We start from the raw sequence: 25,093 nt of genomic DNA, 5'->3' as shown, positions 1-25,093 counted from the left end.
TAGATAAGGTTACCTTTATCTTGTTACCTTTACCTGACTTGACTTCAGCTGCCTGTGAGACCAGAGTCTGGCTCACCAGCAAAAATGAGGACTCTACAAAACAGAGAATGAGTATCACTACAGCACCAACAAGGAAAATGACGGCTGTGAACTTCCACCTACGCTATTAAGCGGGATACCTTCTTAGCTGCAGAAACATTTGTAAATCTCCACCTTTGTCTTCCATGAAAGTGATATCACGGTTGAAATGGCTATTGACTGGACTCACACATCAAAGGTAATTTAATTTTACGAGTCAGTCCAAAATGGATCTTCAGCTAATTTGAGTCTGTTGAAATATATATGGATTTTTTGCTTAAAGCTTTAAGTAAAAAAATAAAAATCAATTGAGATGCTGGAAGCATTTATTCAATTTTCCTACAACAAGGTACGGTATTATCTTGTTAAATGACTGAACAAACTTGCCACTCAGCCCAAGAGATGCAAGACACCTTGTTCCTTTTTTTATTAGTACTAACAAAGCTCATAACTGTTCTGAGACAGGTTAAGGGGCATTTAATATCCAAAACGAGTTTTCTAATGCATTATTTAATAAAAACAACAATGACCTATTGAACTTTCTATAATGGGTTAAGATCATTCTGATCCTAGCCCATTTACAGCTGATTTGTTGTTTTTTTTAAAGCAAAAAAGTAAAACCAAAAAATCAAGAACTAAAGAAAACAATTACTGTCATAGGAGCTTTGTACATAGTTGTATACATCCAGCAGATCGTAATGTCAACAACTGCTTTATGAGGGGTCCCTCTCTTCATCTAGTCTTTAGAGATCCCATTATGACATATTATTTTTACACAAATTCCAGCAGTCTATTCAAAGGACAATTTTGGAACCAAAATGATCAAACCTGAACAGTTAACAGTTAATACCAGTTGAGCTATCAGAAAAAAGTAGAGTTTATATAAAATAAAAATATTGGGGGAGAGCTGAAAAGTCTATGAATTACAAAGAACGTATTTATGAACTAGCTAAATAATTGTTTTATCTTTCTGATAATACCTTACTGTTTGAAAGGAACAAGCACACTAAAAAAACCAACACAACTTCGGAAAGTAAAATCTTTTCCTCTCACAACACTTGAAAATGTGAAAGTGATTCGCTTTCATTACCGGAAACACTTGACTTACTGCTTCAGTTCTAGCTCTTTTCACATTTTAAAGCCTCTGTGAATAGAGGGACTTGAACCTATCATGATGGTAAAAGTTGCTGTTCACCAAGCCGCAGCACTGTCAGAGCTCAGTACCCCAGTAGCCAATTGCTGCATTTGATCTAATAGTGAACTGTCATACAGCAAATAAACTTATGTTCTTCCCATGCAAAGAAGGCAGTACTATTTGTACTTTGTAAGGGAATTTAAAAGTAACCACATTGACCTAATTCACAGCTCTTAGAGCTTCCTTTTAGATTTTCCTTCGTTCCATGATCTCCAATAGGATACAATACAAACATGCTTTACATAATCTTTACTGTACAGCAGTGAACTGTAACATAGCAGCCATAGAAAAGATTTGTTGACTTTCAATTCTGTATCTTGATATGTTATTTCAAGAAAATGTATGGGAAATTTATATGGAATAAGAGAGTTTTAGAAGTGTCTGAAATGCCCAAATGGTGCTAAATGAAAACAATCCTTTACAAATACTTTACAGAACTTAACATCCTATTATCATTAATTACAGAAAACAATATACCCTGGGACACTGCTTCTACAGAGTTTACCAACATAAAATACAATGCCAAGATACTAATAAGAAACAAGGATATTGCATGTTAATTGGCAGCGAACGCCGGGAGACTCAGTTTGATAAAAAATGTCAAGAGCTCATGAGAGAGTATTCCAGTCAAGGATGAACACTATCCCATCAAGCAACAGTGAACTCTGGACAGAGATAAGTAAGATTAAAATATGCAGCAAGTCCCAAACTTACTGCTGCAAACATGAAAGAACCAGCACTTCTGGAGTTCAATGAAACCACCAGTTTGAGCTCTTGACAACTATTTCAGTCAAAGACAAACTTTCCAAAAATAGTCCCTGAGCTACTTGCACATACATACATCAGTTTCTCCCAGGATTTATTGTGCATCTATTTGTAGACTTTGCAAACTAAAAGGGTTTCCCCCTTCTTTAGTCAGAACAAAACATGTCATCTTTATAAAGATGAAATTCATAGGCACGTGTTGCAAGCATACTGTTGGGAAGGTCTCTTCCTCCAAAAGAGGGTCTCTACAATAATGTAGTTACTCCCATCATCTACAACTTGGTATGTATTGAACCATTACGGTTTTCTAATTTAAGCCTCAGTGTCCCATCTTCTACCTTTGCAGTGCATTTAGGGACAGAGAAGAGGTTCAAATATTGATACAGAAAAAGAATTAGCTGTCAGTTTCTTCAGTAAACATCCAAGTGGAGGGTGGGCTGCCATCTGTACCACAAAATACAGCACTTCTGGCTAGCCCAGCCTTCCTGGAAATGAAATTGAATAGCTATATGTACTCTTTGTATCAATTTGAAACCAACAAACTCTGAACTGAAAAGCTCAAATTCTTGCAGGCAAAAGGAAAGATTTTGTTGAAGTCACATTTTTGTTTTCTTTAAGTGAACTATACTAGAACATAAAATATTAATTTAAAGATGCTGAATCTCTGCTTTCATAGCCCATTGAAAACACTGAAGAACAGCCTATTTTAGAGAAAATCCACTGCTTGAATAAAAATTACACTGAGCTGATTTCCATCAGATACACAGGCTCCACATAGTCTTTTGTGGAATTAAAACAGATAGCCCTTCACTATCAATCGGGTTATAAAAAAGCCAACATTTGCCTAAAATGTAAGTGTAATGAAATCTAGATAAACATTTATCCTTTTTTTTTTTTTAATGTCAACTGTTGTTGAGACTTCAAATGGAGAATGTTTCAGGCTGGCACAAAGCGACAAAGTTAGAATTACGGGACACGACTTTGCTTTCAAAATAAACAAACATTTCTTGGTGATGAAAATATACCAGACTACTGGTTTTAAATCTTCAGCAGACTGTTTTTACATCCATCAGGAGACTGCTTTTATAAAACCATTTGTGACTTCCAGGATTGTAGACTAGATGGAACAATCTTTCATGATACGGGCAGTGTCAATTACTTCACTTAACAAAAGTTTCATAAGGTGGGATCACTATTCTCAGCAGAACGCTAAAATACTACTTGGAATAGAATGCTAGAGCAGACTGTGTGCTCCTGCATGGATGATGAAGACCAATTCTGTAATTATGGGCACATGTGCTATGCGATCTCAAAAGTATATTCTCCTATCTGGAACTTCAAAGATACAAGAAATCACTCAAAACTCATAAACAGAACCAAATACTTTCAGGTCACCAGCTACAAATATGTGACCAAAGTGACTGAAAGTTTCATGACACGATGACTTCGGTTATTGAAAGACGCGGAAAGCTTTCCAGTTACCTTTTTTACAGTCTTGTCAGGTTCAAGAGCAATATCTGGAATGTTGGCATCCACCATGAGGGAAAATAAATTCAAGATCAAGTTGGAATACCTAAGCAGAAGAGCAAATTAGGTAAAACACTTTGCAAACTGCAAAAAAGACATTTTGTAAACAACTTCATTTAAGAACACATCATCATCCTTGTGTGAATTGGAAATGGTTCAGAGGAGATGCATTCATAACGCTTTGTTGAACACATTTATATTAAAAAGTAAGATACCTGATATTACCAGTGCAAGTTTAACCCTCAAATTGTCTCAAACTGACAAAACTGAAGAGACTACTCAGATTTTGTTATAATCTTCTAAAAATTGCCAGAACATTTATCCAGGGACATATCAGATATAACCTATAATTTCAAATATTGTAGGATTTAATGATCTTTTTTACCTCTAGTAGGAAAAACACATGCTAGAATATTGACTCAAAGGTTATTTTTTATTAAAAAGGCTACCTGTGATATAACAGTATTATATAAACTAGCATTCAAACAGCTGACAACTTCACAATTACAAGAAATGATTTTTTAAGTTGCTGCAAGGCCTCTTCCATAACAAGTTGAATATAAGTGATTTAACCAGATCCAAGTGTGCAGTTGCTCAGTTAACCTGCAATAAAAACCGGAAGGCGTGCTGCACTTGTGAAATACAAATGTCACTTATAACCACTAAAAAAGACAAGACAGAGAAGAGTTTTCAATTTTAACGTGGTGTGGAAGTACTTGCAAATCTTCGAAAGGACACCATTTTCCCCTTGCAGGAAATTAGCTGTTAAGTTGCTTTTTGAAAGCATAATTTTCAAGCTGTTCAACAAACTGAAACTTCCCTTCCTCTGTAAAGAGATCTAGGTCCCCTTTCAGAAACATAAGTAGTATCTGACTTCAAAATCTGAGATATTGCTTTGCTGAGAGCACTAAGGAACTTCAGAGATGATAGAAAATGAATTCTTAGCAGCAAAACTTGTTTATTAGCAAGCTGCTGAATATATATAAGCTGACAGTTGCAAGGAGTACAAAGTATTTTAACTACACAAAAGGACTGCTTCATAGCCATATTTTACAGAGTAAATACTGCTCAACAAAAATCTCTATACAAAAGCATAATTCCACCAAAAAACTCTTGACATTTCATTATGAACTGGAATTAGCACTACCTAACACATTCCAATGTAAGTTTCAACTCTCTACAACACAAATAATTAAAATAAATTGTTTGGGCACAAATCTTCCCTGTCTAATTTGTTTCAGCTATTGTGTTTCACTTTCTCAGGGGCTGGAATGAGGAAAATTACAAGAAAGATGATGGGCAGGAAAATGTTATGCTACCATTTTGTCTCAGATCCATCTAAAAAATCTGGCAGTTAAGTTACTTTGGTGCCCAGAATGGTCACTACATGTTGTAGGGAAATTTTTTTCTACTTGTCTGAAACAAGCAAGTCTCACTTCAAACATACTTAAATCTTACAGCTACATTCTGTCAATTCTCTTCCAGGTCATTGGTAGCTTCCATTCATAGCCCTCCCTTTGAACTGAACAAAAAGTCCAGAGTCCTTTTTCCTCCTGAACCACATAGAGGATAAGAGCTCACGAGCACTACAGGTCACTAGGGTTATTTATGCGCTGGAGATTTGTAAAAAATCTAGGCCAGTTAAGAGCTGGTTCTGTTCCACACAATGAAGTCTTCTGGTTCCTGGTGCTTGAAGTAAAAGCATAAGATCATCTGAAGAACCTCATTTAAAAAAAAAATAAAATACATCAAGAAAAGGCAATTTCGGGGCTAGTATGGGGCGGGAAGAGACAAAAATCGTGAGAGCTGCTACTATACTACCCACAGGTCTTTCCTCTGCCCCTCACTCTAACATTTCTTTAACTCAGTAATGAATTTTAGTGATCTAAGGATCAAAAACAGCTTATTAAACAGCTATTAGCTGCCTCTAGGATCCTTGTTGTATTTCACAGATTTTTAGAAAATTCATTCAAAAATCAGGACTTGACAAGAAAGGTAAGAGCTTCCTATTTTATAGACAATTGACTGTCATTTTTCCCATAGGCAACATCCTTGGCAAATATGCCAAGATGTTCACAACCAGTCTCCTGACAGCCCCAATTCATCCTAAGATTAGACATTTTGCTGGAACACCTGAGTTGGGAATCTGACCTGTAAAAAACCAAACACCTTTGTCAGGCAAGTCATCCCACTAACCTTTGACATCTATGTTACAAAGGCCTCCGGAATGGCTGACCTCCATCCACAACCGGAACGAACCAGGAGCTCAGTTTTTTCTAGATTTAAGGAGCTTCAATTAAGCACCTAGATTTGACCTCGAATCCCTCTCTCATAAATGGATTCTTTCTTTTTGTTTTACAAAATAAATGAGCACTCAGACGCACTGGAGGTTGATTAAACTTACAGTTTGAATAGGAAGTGCTAAAAACACGGAGTTTCTGCAAAAGTTTAAGAAATCCAACAAAATAACTACTTCTACATAAAAGAGGCATTATATATACCAAGAAACCCACATCAGACAAGTTCAAATTCTTGCTGCCATCTTTTCTGAGAAGAGCAGCTTTTGTTTTTAAGTGCTTAATATCCCATCAAATATGTGTTTGATCCTAAGCACTTCTTTATTTAATTTTTTAACATTGACTGGTCCTTTGCATACAGATGTCTTAAATCACCTGAATATTTAGGCTGTGGACACTGCAGTGTTATCAAATTTGAAGCCACAAGCTTCCCTTACAAAGCCAGGACAAGAAAGCACCCGCAGTCCCAAACTAAAGCCCTGTTTACTTGGTCTAACTCAAAAATTCCTAAGTGTGTGTGTGTGTGTCTGTGTCTGTCTGCGTGTGTGTTCTCTCCTTTAACAGATACTCGCCAACCACTATCATGCCCCACCCCAATCACTATCATCTCCCAGCCAGCTATAATGATCTATGGCACTTACTCCTCCAAAAGCATTTTCTCCCAGTCCAGACTCAAGCAACACTGACCTCATCCCAACCAGTTTCAACTTTACTCTTCCCTCTCTTCACCATCTACGCCCAGCAGCCAGAAGAATATCTAGATCTTGCACTGCCCAGCTACAACATTTTCAAATAATCAGCACTTCCCCAAGGGAATCACAACTTCTCACTTGTTGCCTGTAGTTTCGTCATTCAGATCTATCTGGGTCCCCTGTCCACTATACCACTGAGAACAGACTGGGGAAAAACACTCTGGTCCAGCCAGCTGGATATCCTCATCCTTACGGAGCAAATCTCAGCCCAAACTACAGCTCTAGTTACTTCCTACTCCTTTGTCCCTATCTATGGCCGACTAACACAAACTGAATATCAAAGTTCTCATGACTAACACAGGGGAAATCCTTATTTGGGAAGGAGTTGTTCAAAAAAGTGAAATCTCTCCCACCTCTCGAAAAAAAACCCCAAAACCAACAAAACCAACACACCAATGTTCATATGCCAAACTGCTCCCAACCTATGAACAAAACTATTTTTCCACTTACAAATTTTATAAACTGTTTTTATTTGTTTTCACTATGCAACACCCATTCCACTAGGATTCCCGAAACACTGATACAACACTTGAAAGATGTAGAGAACTGTCTATACCCCAGGGAAATAAAGAAGAAAGAATAAAATACAAATTGATGGAGACGACAAACAGAGTTTGCATTTTGTCTTAGCAATCAGAGGTTATGATTTCACACTACTTAGCCAGAAGTATCTGTGAACGGGTTTGTGTCAATGTGCATAACTGTTAGAAGTAAGCCATTCCACCTCTAATTATTCTTTTTTCAAGCATGTAATCTTAATCATTTTTAGTTCTAGCTGCTTAAAGGACTAGTTATAAAAATACTAATATTATCCTATGCTACCTTTGTTGAAAGCCTTAAAGATATTTATCCAGAACCATTTAAAAATACTCTCCTATTAAACTGAACAAATATTGGAGAGACTATAATTACAACTACAATGCCAGACATTAAAAATGAAACCATCTTGATTTACAGTTTAGTTTTATATACAAATTACTGCTATACTCCACACTTAATGATCATCTTTGTAGCAAATCATTACATAAATTAGTGCAATGGATAATTCTTCACTGACACAGACCTTTCCATTGGAACAGCTACGTTTAAACAATAAAAACAACTCAAGTATTTCGCAAATAAGAAATGCAGTATCACGAAACACTTTTAAGCAAAATTTAGAACATGGAATACACATTAGCCTTCCCGATTGTTCTCTGAAGTAATGAATATTGTTTGCTGATAACACGCTGCTGGTTTTTTCATGCTACTGAATAGCCTTTAACCCATTAATGTCGGTTCATAAACCAACTCCTTACTCATTCTCCTTTTAACAAGAGAACTACACGCAGCATTTTCTTTCAAATCATTGACTGCATACTTTTCATACTACATGTACTTTTTACTTGTGCTTTTCATATTACTAGTTTTTTTCCACATATTTGGAGGCTTACATAATATGATCTCGATATCAATGTGAAATTCTTTCATCTCTATGGAAGATGTACTAAACGAATGACTGGACAGTCAAAGCATGCTTACTCATGTTCTGCTTCAAACAGAACAAAGCTGAGCTACTTTGCTCAGAAAGTCAATGGTAAATGATAAGGTCACTGCAAAATAATGAAGCTGATTCCAAGTCTAACAAGAGATCTTTGTAAGTAAATACAGCTTTAGCTGTCACAGTTCTGGGTATCTACAGAAACTGCTAACTTACTTGATTGTCACTACAAGTAGCTAATTTTTGCCCCACAGGATCTAAACACAACTAAGCTTATATATGGACCATCTACAAGCCAAAGAATTTCATCATCACTAATCTAAACTGAAGGAGGATAAAGAAGCAAATAAGTAATGACTTGGAGTTAAAAGGACAGTTACTTGATCAACAATAATCACAGAAAAGGTTGCTTAAGAGCAAAAGCATATCCAAAAAGCAAGATATAAATTAATATCCAACAGGACTTATGAAAAAAACTATTTAGGTTATCAAACAAGGAACATTGGGGACCTTTAACTTGAAGGATAATTACACTTAAGCTCCACATTACACCAATACTGTGGTGTCATGACTCCTTTGTTTCATACAAGTTCTTGTGTCTATGTTCAGACTTCAAACAAGTTTTGAATTTTCAGCAGAAATACTCTCTGATTCATTTACTTCTCTTCTCTCCTGCTCTACAGCGTCTCTAACAAATTTTAGCACCAAAACAGTACTGTTACCTGCGGAGATGCAGAAAGGCTGTGTAACACTGCTTACGGAACTCCTGGTACTGTTCGCTCTGCGTGCCTCCCATACCTTCCACCATCTCCTTATTCAGCTTCATTGGGGGAGGTAGAGGCTTAGGGTCCCGACCCAAAATATAACCGAAGTCAATGTGAAATAGTTTACCTGTAGAGGATGGAAAGGCAAACGTATTTACTTATTTCAACGCTTCATATAGTAGCAAATCTTGATGCAAAAATTAGGGGAAAAAAAAAAAATCTTTAAATGCAATCTCTACAGCATTTATGCCGAGCAGCTCTCAAAAAATACGATTCACTGTTTTCTGTAAAATTTATAACTGTATATCTTCAGCTACCAATTTGAAATTATGGATTTAAAAAAATAAAGCTTATTTCAAATTCATTAAGAGTACTAACAAACAAGATGAGTTTTTTTTCCTTTTTTCTTTTTTAAACGTAGACTGAAAGAATGTTGAAACTGGTCAGCAGATATTAAACGCAGAGTTATATAAAAGATACTACTAATTCTTTGTGTCTTCTTTAGAGTTTGTTAGCACGTTAAGATACTAATACAGACATCACATTGCTTTTTGTATCCCATTTGGTTGTTGCAGCATCAAATATGTTATTAGTTGTACATTAAATTTACCAAGACTCATGATCTTAACAGAAACCTTTTGCAGCTACTAAATACTGAATAAGATTTCAAAGCTGTTTCAAAATTCTTTAAGAGTTGAGTAAGATTAAACTTCATCAACAGTTTTCAAATACACTGAAGAAACCTGACTATAATTCCATATCTGAAACTGTATTTCAAATGTGCAGAAGTCTTACACTTTTTCAGTACTAAAATGCAATATGTACATCACTTCATGTTCCCTTCTCATTTAAAATATTTTCATATTTAAAATGTTTCTGTAGCATTAACTTGACAGAAACGTTAACATCACTTACTCCAAACGCACAAGGCAAGTTGCCATCCTATCAGGAACTTGAGTACCGCTATGCTGTTTGTAATATTGCTTAGAGATTTATTGGGAAGTACTCACTGCACTCCCTTTCAATAGTACTGTGAGATGCAACAGGTGGCAAAATGAACAACTGAAACACCAGCAACTTCAAAAAAATCCTACTAAAACGTTTAGATAGTTTGACGATTAAATATTATATAAATGCACAAACAAAAATGTTGTCGACAGAAGTCAGAACAGCACAATTCATGATTCTCAGGAAGCCAGTTTCTAGGAGTGTTCTTGCCTCACTTAAGTGGAAACTACTGACCGTATAAAGCAAGAAAACAGTTTCTGAAAGTGTTCTGCAAACAAATTTTCAGTTTGAAATGCATAATTTCAACAATGACTTGTGCCATACCAGAGCTGCATGACAAAAAGATAGTAAGAACTCATATATGCCAAGAAACATTTATATAAAAAATGATAATTAAAAAAAATGAAATCTGTTAAGTGATTTCCTTAGGACAGAGAGGAATCATCTTCCTCAACTCTGCAGTAATTAGGAATCATGAAGCAAATTAAGAAGTAATAAAAGGTGGTATGTGTTTGAAATGTTAGGTAATTTAAGTTTAGCATCCAAAGCAAAGGTACCCCGTGGCATAAAAAAAAAAAAAGTCTTATATGACTAATTTACAGAAGAGAAAGAAAAGCAGATACAAGACAGAAGACGTTATAAACGAGAAGGTAGTTAAATTATTGGCACAACTATTATCTAGACAGTCACAGAAAGCACAGAACGCACAGAGAGTCTTGCTTCAGAATTAGGGAACTGAACAGCATTATGGACAGAGATCTCTTTGCCAAGGGGTATTTTAACCTGCGGCATCTGTATTCATTTTAATATTTTCATAAGCTTAGGTGCTCAGCACTCTTGAAAAAATGAACAGCCAGTACTTTCCAATTAGTCACCCCTCTGACCATTTCACTGAATAATAATAATAATTTTCTATCAGAGGCGGCTGCTTGAGATCTATAACAAGCATTCTTCTTCAACCCAAGAAACAAATTCCATAACAGTCAATCTTCTAAAGGAGATCACAAGGACGCTTAATAAGCAGGCAAAATATTTGCCAGTTGATAAATGGCACAACCACTACATTTTGCTTCCCTAACTGTGCCTACTTGCCCCCCCAGTAGTTTTTTCAAGCTGTTACAGGAGTTACTTTTAGAGCTCATTTTTGCACACTAGGTTTTTGAAGCAGGTTTTTTGATATATATATGCACACCCACCATTAAATTACAAAAAATGTTTAATTAAAAAGTTTGGGGGGGTCTGTTTTCTGTTCGCTTATTCAAACCTCCCACCTTGAAGAGTCAAGAGACAACATTTTGAATAAAACAATAACTCTTGTGGCAGTAATTAATTCTTTTTTTACCATGCTCCAGAGAGAGGGAACAAGAAGCAGTAATTATTAATTAAAATTGGCAACAAATATGCATCTAAAACATTCAAAAACATTTTAATAACTGACTACGTTCACATAAATCAGTTAGATATCAAGTAGTTTACTTACTCATGAAGTATAAAGCAAAGTGTAAGACGAGGCCACCCTGCGTTAACACTATAGCTTCCCTAGCTGTACTTTGAAGTTCAGCAGATTTTCAGGCTGACTCAAAATGCATGTTAAAAGCTTTCATTTAAATACATTAAATATATTTAGTAACTTTCAAATCCATGTACTAAACACAGACTTCACTCATTTTCATTTGTGCGGCTCCTCCAAGATCAATTAAGCCAGAATACTATTGCAGAATATGGACAGAAGGCTCCCCTTGGTGCTTGCCTGAAGCTGCTACACCAGAAAAGACCAACCAGCCAGCCTGAGGGAGTACTGCAGTTTTAGAGCGTTCTACCGAGAAGCCTGATTCATGTTCTTCTTGAGGACTGAACTACAACTGGAACAAACAAAGAACAAGCCTGTTTTGGACAAATGAAATTGTCTGCATATTTAATACTGAAAATTAGGTGAAGTTTATGTTTTTATTTATGTCATTAAATAATAAATTTATACATGTAATAAACTGATGATTTGAAATCTTTTAATCCTAAAATAAAAGTCTGCAAGTATCTCAAGCGATGATGCCAAGTAAAATTTGTATAAGGATAGAAACACCGAATATCCCACTTTCACGATACTTATGCCACCACTAGACTATCACTCAGTATAACCTCTACCACAAGAACAAGAATGGAGAAAGTTTCTGGTAACTATTTGACAAGGTGCAATGCCAGAAAATACTAAATAGTAGCAGAAAGAGCAGGATAAAATCAGGAACTTGTAACACCCCAGCTATATATAAAGCAAGTGTTATATATGAACTTCAAACAAAAAACACCACTTTGATCTACAAATTACTGTACTGAGGATGTAATTCTAAGTGGACAGAAAATATATTTAGTCAGAATTTTTATTCTGTAAGAATTAACTTCCACTGTGAATACCATATTGTCTGGTCATCACAGCTAAAAACAGACTACAGGGGAATCAGCATCTTATTTGGGCAGGTGTTGAGTGAGATTTTTAGTTCCGACATGTCACACAGTTGTGCAGTTTGCATGTGGAAGTTCCTGAAAGTTATGTAGTTTGGTTGATAAGAAGTATACCTTCTCAACTGAATTTAGAAGATGACTCTTTCAAACTTCTATTTCACAAAATCGCAGAATGGCTGAGGTTGGAAGGGACCTCTGGAGGTCATCTGGTCCAACCTCCTGGTCAAGCAGGGCCGCCTAGAGCCAGCTGCCTTGCCCAGGACCATGATCAGACAGTTTCTGAGCATCTCCAGGGGTGGAAACTCCATGACCTCTCTGGGCAACCTGCACCAGTGCTCTGTCACTCTGAGTAAAAATTCATACTCATAGCACAGTATTTATAAACAATTAACATCTATCCTCACAGAAAATTAGACTGCTTGTGAACTTTGTGTAAAACTGCTTTTTCTAAAGCCTTTGAACTTCCATGTTTTATAAAACAATTACATTTCCTTCCTTCAATATACAGTGTCAGTGCCCGAATCCATGCACTTTGACCTCTTAGACCACCATGTTTTTACCTCAGCTTCTAATCCATCTTCTTCAGATTCATCACCTCTTAATTTAAAGGGCTCTTAATTGTTAGGCATACTTATAAATTACAAAACTGGACTTCTCATTTTGGTTTACTACTGTTACTGAATGACTGCTGATGGGTGAGGGTTTTTAGTTTGAGTCGTGTTTTAAACTAAAGAAGTTGTTACTTAAGACACAGCTACAACAGATTTCACCCTCTGAGCCTCTTACACACTTGTAAGGCTAGATAGAATGGCCTTGGATTTCTAATATTTAGACAGTGAAACCTTTAGAGACCTATTTAGAAATTTGAGCTCCTTATAAAACTGGGGAATTTTAGGCACCTGAAAAAACAAAACATAACAATTCAGGAAACACCTCGAGACGACAGGAAAGAATGCCAGAACTTCGTGCCGTTTTGAGGCTGGCAGCGGGACTGTATGTAGGCACCTACGTATAGTTCAAGATACACATCTTTGGACAAACATTTCTGAGCCTGAAAGTAGCTCACCCCTCAAAGTTTAAAAGATGACATTAGAACTCTTTCAGGGAGCAGGAAAACATCTCTGCTGGGAAGACTTCAGAGTCCCTCACCTTAAAAAATGGTGCCTTAATAATTACTCTCCATTCAAACTATTTTACTGAAGAAAAAGGAAGACACAAAGCATTTACTGACTGGAAGAGGACAAGATGTTTCCAGGAATACGAAATAATGAAGCACGCGCACACAGCAATAGCTAATAACATCTGACTGCAGGTGGAAAGGCTGATTTGTCCATCACTTTACTGCTAATGCCTAGATTTTAGTACGGGAGAAAGTTCCATATAGCAGCACAAAAACTGCTTTAATTCACCAGAGGACTGTTAGAAAAAACTACTGAAAACCTGCACAGAACTCTCAAATCCTTAAACAAAATCTGGAAGGCAAAGCAAACTAGATGCAATTACTAAAAATAAGTCTGGTGGCAATTGTCTTAACAGGTAAGAAAGCATTACAAATTAACCTGAACTTATCTGTTCCCACTTTTGGGAAGAGGGGAAAAAAACCCAACCCAACCAATAGTATTGTAATTCTTCCCCTCACACCTTGAGCTGTCCACTCTCAAAATACACTCTATGCATGTATGCATAGTATAACAACAACAACAAGAAAAAAAGACGCCACATACTTACTATTAAATGAGAAATACCCTTGAAGATAGCTAGAAGAGAAAGTGTTTAGCATACTAACAGCTAAAAGTTTATATTCTCTTTGGTAAAGAAATGGGAATCGCAGAAAGAAACCTAAAGGATAACAGTATGTGTTAATTTTGTTATTTTTCTAAAAAAAAAAAAAAAAAAAGGATGTTCCTCTATCAAGACCAGTAACATTTAAAAACATATTTAAAAATTCCACTGCATTTTACATACTATAGATAATTGCAACATTAATGAATGCATTTATCACTGTACTTATCTAAGCAGTGATACAGAAAGAGGGTTTGGATGCTACAGTTTGCCTTCTATATCATCTTCAAGCCTGCTTTGGGATAGATGGTTTTAACTGAAAACCACTGAAAATACAAACACATGGTGTCATCTCACACAGGGAACTGTTTAGATCTTTGCTGTCTTACCTGCAAACACTGTGAGTTGAAAGAATAAATCAGATGTCAATTGGTGTACTTCACACTCAAGACAGACCACAGCCCTACCTTTAAGGAATAAATGAGAAGACAGTCCAGTTCTTTCACCTAGGTACGCATGATGCTAAAAGCAAATGTCTCTTTCAAGGTCTGAGCCCTCAGTCTTTGACCTGCCCTCAGATATTAATAACCTAATTTTATCCACATACCAATATGCTCTACTGCTACAGAACAAATTCAGGTGTGGAGTTCAGATCAAAGTGCCTGTATTTAGGGAACCTATAAAGGGAATTTCAATGTACATTTAGGTCCCTAAGGGTTACTGAAATACTAAGCTGGCCAGTCACTAGGGTGAGACTTAGTTGGTCAGACACACACATGCAGTGCTACTCAAGAATGTCATTTGAGTGTCTCAGGACATCCTAAAGTACCTAACCGTAGCCTGCAAATATGACAGGATCTTTGCGAAACCTTTGTCTCTCTATAAAGCGAGTTATTAAGATATTTCAAATGGGACAGGAGACTTCACTTGTCTGTCATAGCTGAAACACTATCTAAGCTATAATGATGACTGTCTTAAAAAGACTTAGCAAACGTGAAGACATCCACATCTGGGTGTTACATCAGTAGCTAGATCCCATCTCTACAATCAAAACCGGCGAGTGGAACAAAAGCAGAAGAAAGTATTTTCAAGGGAATGCATGACATAATTGAAACATACCAGCATAACACGTATTACATGAAAGTTAACTGAACATGCTACATCTGTTATATCACAATCCAGCTTCACAACCACCCAGCTCTTTCTTCCAAGCAACAAATGGCACATCAGCTAGCAAGTCAGATACTGGCATTAGTATATAAATCAGTCTGTAATCCTACAACGAGACGCTGATGCTACTTAAAGCTGTGTATTCAGCTGCAAAACAGTGTCTTGTTATTTGCAAGTCACAGTAATATCTGCTGTTATATATTTGGAAACAAGAAATTAACACATACAGCAATTGATAACGTATTTCATCTCCAGGAGAAGTAGGAAGCTGAAAGTTCTCAGAGAAAATAAATATTCCTGTAACACACTACTGACTATATAACATGACCTTCAGGTTACAAGCTAAGGCACATTTGTGAAACTGATGCAAGTATTCTTGTAATTTCTAACATTACTGATAGACGAGGACGTTTTGACTGAAGGTTCCCTATTCTAAACAAACTTCTACCGCTATCCTTGGAGAATAATGGTACAGCATTTAAACATGTGAAAATCTAGATTTCTTGTTTCAGACTTAATAAAAAAGTCACCCTATTTACAGAATTAGAGGCATAAAACATTCATAGAAGACAGCAGAAATTATTTCACCCAGATAACAGACATTCTCAACCTATAGAGCAAAAAAAAAACATTTCTAACATTGAGTTGGAAACAATTTGTTTTTATGAACTTCAGTATCTATTGCTTAATATTTAAATTATACCACATCTTTTACAAGCATAGACATCTGTATGTTAGAAGATGATGCAACAATTCTATTGGAAGGAGTCCAACACAGATGTGGCTACATCCACCAAACTAAAAGGTAGAGCTGAAAAAGGTAATGATATATATATTGCCACACAAATCCAAGAAAAGTATGCAAACCCACAGCTGGTACTCAGCATTCTTTACCCTACTGGAAAGCTTCAATCCATTAAATAACTATCAAGAAAGGATGCATATACAGTCATATAATTTTGAAGAAAGGTACTTATAAGCTTCCATTCTTCAACAGAAGAATGAAGTTAGATTTTTTCCAACTTAAGTCTAAGAGATTCTCAGTAGCAAAAAAGAAGCCTTTGTAGCAAGCCTTTGTTGTATTTGGAACATAAGAATTTCTCTTGATAGCTCAAAAAACATCCCTGGGTATGTGACAGAGCATAGCTAGCAGATGAAAACAATTTCAGACTCAGAAGGTACTGTGGATGCGCACTGCCCTCTGCTGTACTGCTTAAATTCTTCCACCGAGATGAATGGCCATTGTGCTGTTACTTTTTAACATAGGCAAAATACACTTTACACCAAATTACAATACTAAAATATTACTACTCTGAGCATGCAAGCAGTGCCCGCTATGGAAGTATTTACAACTGTCACCTTAAGACAAATGATAGAGACCTCTCAAGACAGATATTTAAATGTCCATTTGTATATTTCCAAACAGGTTAAGGAAAACTGCTCCTGCTTTAACTGTTCCCCCATATGCTTAGGGCAAGACCTTTTACTCTAATTGAGGCCAAATGGCTAATTTTCAACTCTATTTTCATAGAGTATGCTGATTCATACAGCCTTATCTATAAATTAATAAGCCTTTCATATGGATGTGTCTCTTTTCCCCAAATTTGTTTTAGCCTGCAAGGAATGGTTTTGCGTGTTAAAACTTTGTGAAGGTTATGCAGCTACACACAAACTCATTTTTCAACTAAAACACTTGAATTTCCCTCCACGTCAAGGCTTTGATTGTAATAGTTGGAGTAGCTTAATTTTCAAATCGTTCATTTCCTCTAGTAGACAGATCTTCTATTTATTTAGAATCACCAGAATTATTCACTCTACCTGGTCTGTCATTAACCCATACAGATGGCAATAAAAAATAATATTAAAATAGTTAAAACAAGTTACGAAGAATCAAAATGCTTATCTGCTGATTTGAACTTTAAAGATACACGGGTTTTTCTGCAAACTAAAGGATGTAGTTGACTGAACAGTAAATTGTACTACCTTCTCTCCCTCAGTTTGTGAATTTATAATGAGCAGGACACACAGAATCACAGAATGGTTCGGGTCGGAAGGGACCTTAAAGATCATTTAGTTCCAACCCCCCTGCCATGGGCAGGGACACCCCCCCCTAGACCAGGCTGCTCCAAGCCCCGTCCAACCTGGCCTTGAACACCTCCAGGGATGGGGCACTGACAAATTCCCTGGGCAACCTGGGCCAGTATCTCACCACCCTCACAGGAAAGAATTTCTTCCTGATATCCAATCTAAATCTACCCTCTTTCAGTTTGAGGCCGTTACTCCGTGTCCTATCATAACACTCCCTGATAAAAGAGTCCCTCCCCATCCTTTCTGTAGGCCCTCTTTAGGTACTGGAAGGCCGCTATAAGGACTCCCTGGAGCCTTGCCTTCTCCAGGCTGAACCCCAACTCTCTCAGCCTGTCCTCATAGCAGAGGTGCTCCAGCCCTCTGAGCATCTTTGTGGCCCTCCGCTGGACCCGTTCCAACAGGTCCACGTTCTTCTTCTGCTGAGGACTCCAGAGCTGGACGCAGTACTCCAGGTGGGGTCTCACCAGAGCAGAGCAGAGGCAGCAGAATCACCTCCCTCTACCTGATGGCCACACTTCTTTTGATGCAGCCCAGGATGCAGCTGTCTTTCTGAAACACTGAAAAGTCTATTTCCTTGTTTGTTTTTAGAGAAGGCTTAAAAATATATACATATGTATATAATCTCAACTAGAGCCGAATGGTCTAGCCAGCTCAGTTAGGCTGATAACGAAATACTTGGATTTTTGCTGTACAGCAGTTCGATTTCCTCAGGAAGATAAGATTCACAGGCAATAGAAAATACTGAAGTGAATCCTCCTCTGACAGGTCTCACGTGACGCTCCCACTTCTGGGACGTAACATGAAATTTCTTTGAAAAACATACAGACCTGGAAAGCTCAGAGAACCACGTTGCTTAAAAGAAAGTCAAATCTGAGGCAAGAATTCACACGGAGATCCCAGTGAAGTCAACATTATACCTGATTCCCTATGACTACTGATAATAATTCTCTAAACATCTAGTGCATTTGGAATAGCATACATAAAAAAAGCAGAGTTATTAGACAACTATTAAAATACAACTGGCATCCAATTAGTAGATCTTAAATTTGCTGTCTGATAGCATGTTAAAAAAAGCGACTAAACATGAATGCAACAATTTAATGAAAAATCAAATGGTTTGATAAAGAATAATTAGCATACTTGGGGTTGGAGTCAATTTACAAATATTTTTTAATGCACCCTTTTTTTCAGCTTTGGACCAAGAGAGTTCTGAAAAAAAAACCCCTGTAATTATTGTGTTAGCCATGTTTAAGATTACAGTGAAATGTTTCTTGGTCTTATGTACAGGCAGACAAATGTTACTGTATATTATGTTCATAATACTTTCAAAAAAGGTAGTATCACTCAAGAAAATATTCATGTTTAATAAAAAACAACTTGCAGGTCCAGCTTTTGGTGTAAAAAGCGTGACAGAAGAACACAGGACTGTAAAATAAGCCAACTGAAAACTACTCAAAAACCCCAGGTGTTTATAAACAAGTCTGTGTTTAGGTGAAGTTAAGACTTTCACTAGCTACATGGCTCTGAAATGACATGAAGACCACATATACACGTTGTATCTTGCTTCTAATGTCTTTAGAGAGCAATTAATCTACTTGTTTTCTTATTCTTTAACTGTCACTTCACACTACTTCACATTGCTTCACACTACTAATGGTTTAAACCTAAACTTTGATTCACTGGATCAAATATTATCTTAGATGAGACAATAAAACTTTACATTTTAAAATATATTCTAATCTACAACACTCAGTGGCTTATACTCAAAAGGAAAAGGGAGCAAAACAGTATCAACACACAAGAAATTAAACAACTGCTGTTACAAAATTATATTGCTAAAAAGAATTACCTGTTTTTGTTAGCAAAAGATTATCTAGATGTCTATCTCCAACTCCAAGGATGTAGGTAATTACACAATAACCAGCTGTAAAAGTAAGTTGTAAATATCAACATAAGTACCCTTCCTAGAGAACAACAAGTTCCACATAATTAACTACAACATATGACATCATCTTAGTTGTTGTTCAAACGTAATAAATATGCCATAGAGACCAGGGGCAGGGGTGGTGCTGGTGAAGAATAATCAGGATTATCAGCATTATTAAGAACACTTAAGTAATAAATTAAAATGGTGAAGTTTATTCAGTACTGCCTAGATTTTCATTTCTTACCACACAACTATACGCTTAACACTTAACACTATACGCTTAAACTCATTCTGAGACTAAGATACACCAAAACATTAAGATATTTTAAGACAACTGTAAACAAGCATTAGCTATTCATATGAATCTGAATGTGTACGCCAGCAGTATTCACAAGCTAAGCAGTAAGCCAGGCAGTGATAAATAAATTAGAAGGAATGCAAACTGTTTCAATTCTTACTTTCACCCACTAACCAGAACAGTTTGAAGCAGCTCTAAAGACCGTGCAATAAGAAAGAGAAGGAGAAAGGAGAAGATACTGTGGAGCAACAACTGAATTACTTTTTTTTTTTTTTTACAAGGAAGTTGCTTTTAATTTAATGGACAGCAACTGTATCCCTTTAACATTGCCATCAGTTTACCGAACAAGAACTACGCTACTGCTTTTTCTTGTCGTCCAAATGAAACAGTACGTCGAACGTAACCTCATGCCCCAAAACCCCATGTTCTAAAGTCAAATTAATTTTTTCTAATTCAAATACAGATGATTTCTTATTATTAAATGCTTTACATCTCCCTGAATAATAAAGACCTCAACTCATGATGCAGAGGGAACAGAGGTAAGCGTATTGCTAGAAAGCAAAGAGTATTTAATTTCAAAGTCTCCTTTAAGGAGAACAAAAAGAGGGCTGAGGAGAGCAATTGTACATGACATGCCAGGCTCAAAACTATTATCATAGAATGGTTTGGGTTGCAAGGGACCTTAAAGACCATCCAGTCCCAACCCCCTGCCCTGGGCAGGGACACCTCCCACCAGACCAGGTTGCTCCAAGCCCCGTCCAACCTGGCCTTGAACACCTCCAGGGATGGGGCAGCCACAGCTTCTCTGGGCAACCTTTTCACAGGGATTCTGACAGAAAGTACAGGCGTAGTTCCCTATCTGCAGTCTTCTAAACTGGTATGCCTTAAAACCTTCAGATATGAAGTTATCAATTGTAAGAGTGTAACTTACCACAGCTCTTAACATATGTGTCCATTACCTCTGCACTTATTCCATGAGGGCCAGTCTCACTTGGTGCGTGTTTTCTGAAGAAGTTCTGGAGGGGAAGTCATCAACATATTTAGTTATTCCACATGATCTGAAACAGGATCTTTAGAACTTGTAGCAAAAAAAGATTTAAATCGAGACTACAAATGGCTGTTAAACTAACAATCACTCCCATAACCCAAAGTAAGATCTAACTTTGTATTGCTTTATTTATTTTCTGTCTGAATCATCACATTCTTACACTGAACAGAAACAGAGCTGAAGTTCAAACTGAAAAGCATTTTTCTTTATACAGCTACAGAAAATTAACAATGCATTGAAAAGTTACTAATTAACAACTATGAGTGCAAAATACTTCCACAGGAGACTCTTTAGGCCAGATCGACAAAAACTAAACCAGGACTAATAATACAGATTAGTAACTACATTTGGGATACACACTCTTACAAGGTTTATGATCATTATATGTCTCCATATTCCTCAATACAACCAACCGCTATGGAATTTATAAGGAAAAATCTAAGGCATCAAACGGAAACTTTGCATGTCCTGTAAAATGTAAACATGGCTAAAGCAGTCCATCCCACCACTCAAAAGAAAACTGTTGGTTTTTTCTTAGTAGCAGCAAAAGATAAGTAAATTAAATCCAAGCTTAAGCATAAGTTTTTTCCAGTAAGCAAACACTGAAGAGAAGCTTTGTAGGCATCTGGATGACATATAAGAGACCAAAATCATAATGAAAAAATGAAGGAAATCTTAAAAAAGAGAAGGGGTACTGAAGGAAGGTACCTGCAGGCTATTTAAAAAAGTTTTGATGAAAAGCAGTCCTTTTGTAACATTTCTCAGTGTTTTAAGGCCTGGGGACAGCTCTAATGACCTTTGCTTACAGAGGAACAAACCCTTTTGAGATACATTAGAAAAGCTGACAAAAGTAGAAAGATTCTGTTAAATGAAATCCTTAAGCAAACTGTGGAAGGAAATTTTTAAATAGTTAACAGGGTACTAGAGAGATCTTAGTTTCAATACACCAAACGTTCACATGCCATATGTAAAAAAACCCCACTGAAATGCAAACCAAAAAACACAGACAGGTTTCAGACCATCCACATGCTAAACTCGTAGAGTGTGGAACAGAAATACCTCCAAAACATGAACTGTAATTTCAAGACTGGTGATAGAAGGCAAGTAACACTCAAAAAAACAAAACACCTCTTCTTTCCTGCGGATTTGCATTACCAGCCCGTATTACATTACTTGCTTTACATCTTTTTAGAAGTGAAACATTTTTATTAATGTTTATATACAGTGCCCATCTTTATAAAAACAGCTGTGACACCCAAAATGACACTTACAAAAAGAATAAACCAAACTTTCACAACACCTAAAAATTATAATTTAAGTTTTATTTCCTTCACTGACAATGCTCAGCTAGTTTATCATGCTTTGGCACAGGAAATCTGAGGTTTATAATGTATTTTGCCATCGATCTGTAAAATAATCTTAGATCACATTCTTTTGGCATCTTGTCTATTTAGATTAGCAATTCTTCACAGGAAGATTGCTCCTTATGTCTCCACAGCAACTAAAGCAGTGGGGCACCTATTTTAGATTGGAATATGATGTTATAAGTAATTGCAGAAATGGCAGTTTCAAAAGCATTTCTAAATATATTTATTTTATAAAAACGTATCATGGACTAGAATATGAATAATAAATTTCCAAGATTAAAAAGGATTGCCAAGAAAACACTTTATAAACTGTATGATTATTGTACATGTAGATGTAGCTTACCACAACCTTCACAGAACAGAAAGTTCAAAACACTTATGCAACTTGATGCTGGTCATTTTCTGTCTAATGATAAGCATTTTTTAATAAGTTACAAGCATTTGATATGTGTATTTGTTAAGCAAATGATGACAAGTGAGAAGCATTTTTTAATATATGTACTTTATAGCCGCCGGGAGTTCTTTGCTCCCAGTTACTGAGCTACGAACAAACAGAAACTTCAGTATCAACCAAAAAAAAAGGAAAAAAGATACTGCAACAAATTGAATCCAACATGAACATGCTGTGTTTTCATTAGCTATATCTCTCATATGGCAATTTGGCATGCTTTTATTTGACTATATTTATCTCAGCCAGCTGAGCTGTGCTACCTAGCTTGTGTGCTGTCCTTAAAATTAGCATGTATTTTGTGTGCCACTATTCAATTCCATGATGGTTACGGAAAGTGTGTTAAAAAGAAGGTATAAATAAATAAATAAATATAATCATACACTATCTATACATTCAGTATGGTTGGGAAAGAGACTTCAGAAATTATATGTACAAGCTATTTAGCTGTTCCATTAAGAAAAATAACAATAATAATAAAAAAATCACTAAAACATACTTTGACAATATATCAAGCCAAAAGTACTGAGTGAACAACAGAAACACTTTAAAACAAAACAGTACAGAGAAGCAACACACACCTACCATTCATCATTACAGCAAAGCCAAAATTTCAGTATCACAACTAAATTACACTTCAGTTATTTAAATGGTCTTTCTTTTAGGACATGAGATACTCATGTGGTGATTTAAGTATATATTTTTTAAAGCAAAATTTCTGCTGTAAATACCTTTATGTTTCAAGCTGTAATTTGTCTTCTAACGACAGACACAAAAATCAGTTGGTAGACTAAAAACTTCTGCATGAGATCTAATCCTGCAATGTTTGATCAGAAAATGACTTAACATCCCCCCATCACATACCTGTATACTTTCCTCAGTCGCAAGAACTTCTGCAACTGGTACTGACTGAATAAACTGCATGAAGCCTGTGACAGAAAAAAAAAAACAAACAGATGTCTCCAATGCTTAGAACTTTGAAGCTGCTCCATAAAGTACATCTATTAAAGGGCACTATTAACATGCACTTTCATTCAACTGCTTTTTATTATCAAAAAAACATGTTTTGTCCCAGTCTTCTGCCTTCAGTAGTCTTAGAACAACTCGTCATTAACACCAAATTAGCTTGGAAAAGGTGCGTTGTTCCAAGTTTTCATGAGAAGAGAATGATAAACCTATGGCTTTCTAAATATTTATCCAGAATGTATCTAAAAGCAAAGCGAAGTCTGATTTTGTCTTTGCCTTTTTTTTCCCCTCCATTTAATGCAAAAAGCTATAAATAAAGGTGTTAAGTTTTTTGTCATAGATCACACAGCAAACTAGCAGCAAAGATAACACTACTGATTGTCACATACTCCAAGATCCAGACAGGGCTTTTTTTATGAAGATATCTGAGTCACCTATGGAATACTGTGGTCACTCAGGTTGTTTACTTCCATGACTTACATTGCAGCAAGGTTTTCTTAAACATCTGAGCTCCTTTTTAGCATGCTGTACTAAGCAAAATATCTCTTATGAAAATAGTGTGTCACAACAGTCTACGAACAGGAGAAGACTCCTCACAATCCAGTATTTTTAGGAAATATAAGTACTCATACCATGTTTTGTACTAGTTGCCAGCACTTTATAGGGTGTCAGCTTCAAATCCAGATTCTCTTTTCTTAACAGCTAGAAAAAAAAACAACACCCAAAAAAGCAAAGATGAATGCAATAGAAAGGCAGCTTCTATTTCTAAAAGGACTGTGTATTGGACATTGATCTCCCCCCTGTTCTTCACTGAAATCAGTAATGACTGTAGACCTGTTTGCCTTTTTATTTATTTATTTTAAAGTATACACGGGCTCATTACCTGTCTATAAAGAAAAGAAAAAAAGCCACACAAGATCTGAGAGCCCTGGAATATATTAGCAACATAAGTTGCATTAACAGTTTTCAAGAGTCTTTCTCTTGACAAGGAAAATCAAGAACACAGAAGGACAAGGATGCAGATTAATAATTCTTACTTTATCCATGAGTGAAATAATCTGAAGAATAAGTTGATCTTGACGTAAATCATCACCATGCTTGAAAATTACAGGATATTTGCCTCCATCTTCTGTCTTGAAGAATAACTGAGCAGGCATTAAGGCACTCTAGAAAAGGAAACTTACTCTACTAAGCTGATTCACAGCAATGTTAATAGTCACATGTTGCTACAGTGGAGTTCTAAAACATAAATCCTTGTTTATTGCATTGTAAATCAGAAGTGAATTAAGCAAGTAACAAGTCACAGGATTCAAGTATCAAATTCAGTTACAAAAAGTTTTAGAATGGTCTCATTTGAATGCCAACACTGCAGCAGTGAGCACCAGAATTCTTTCCATGTTCCTCAAGTTTGGTAGAAAAGAAGTAATTCTAAAGCTTCTAAAAACAGTTACTCACTGTCTAGGACTCTACAGATAGAAAATACCATTTCCAGTTACCAAAAGTGTGATCTAGGCATGTTTTTAAAAAATACCGTAAGGCTTTCCTTCTTTTTTAGCAAGGAGTGTGAAGGATACATTCCCCCTCACCCCTCTCCCCCAACAGCTGAAGAGGAATGGACAGGATTCAAACTTTGTTTGCATGTAATTCCAATCAACATAGAAGCGCCATGCAAAAGG

The 25,093-nt window shown here is 36.3% G+C and overlaps 1 protein-coding gene across 3 annotated transcripts in view; it reads right to left on the bottom strand.

Moving 5' to 3' along the window:
* Positions 1–25,093, bottom strand: part of PIK3C3 (phosphatidylinositol 3-kinase catalytic subunit type 3) — a 74,063-nt gene that overhangs the window by 16,421 nt on the left and 32,549 nt on the right. For all 3 annotated transcript variants that reach the window (XM_063319647.1, XM_063319648.1, XM_063319649.1), the window contains 7 exons: positions 24,455–24,583; positions 24,050–24,119; positions 23,316–23,380; positions 20,520–20,604; positions 19,213–19,287; positions 8,817–8,985; positions 3,521–3,611 (listed from right to left, as the gene is read on the bottom strand). In XM_063319647.1, the coding sequence (XP_063175717.1) occupies positions 3,521–3,611; positions 8,817–8,985; positions 19,213–19,287; positions 20,520–20,604; positions 23,316–23,380; positions 24,050–24,119; positions 24,455–24,583 (684 nt within the window). The remainder of the gene's footprint in view (positions 1–3,520; positions 3,612–8,816; positions 8,986–19,212; positions 19,288–20,519; positions 20,605–23,315; positions 23,381–24,049; positions 24,120–24,454; positions 24,584–25,093) is intronic.

Source organism: Chroicocephalus ridibundus, chromosome Z (assembly GCF_963924245.1).
Source record: "Chroicocephalus ridibundus chromosome Z, bChrRid1.1, whole genome shotgun sequence".
NCBI classification, from domain to species: Eukaryota; Metazoa; Chordata; class Aves; order Charadriiformes; family Laridae; genus Chroicocephalus; species Chroicocephalus ridibundus.
The sequence above is the reverse complement of the archived record's forward strand: the minus strand, read 5'-3'. Positions and strand labels throughout refer to the sequence as shown.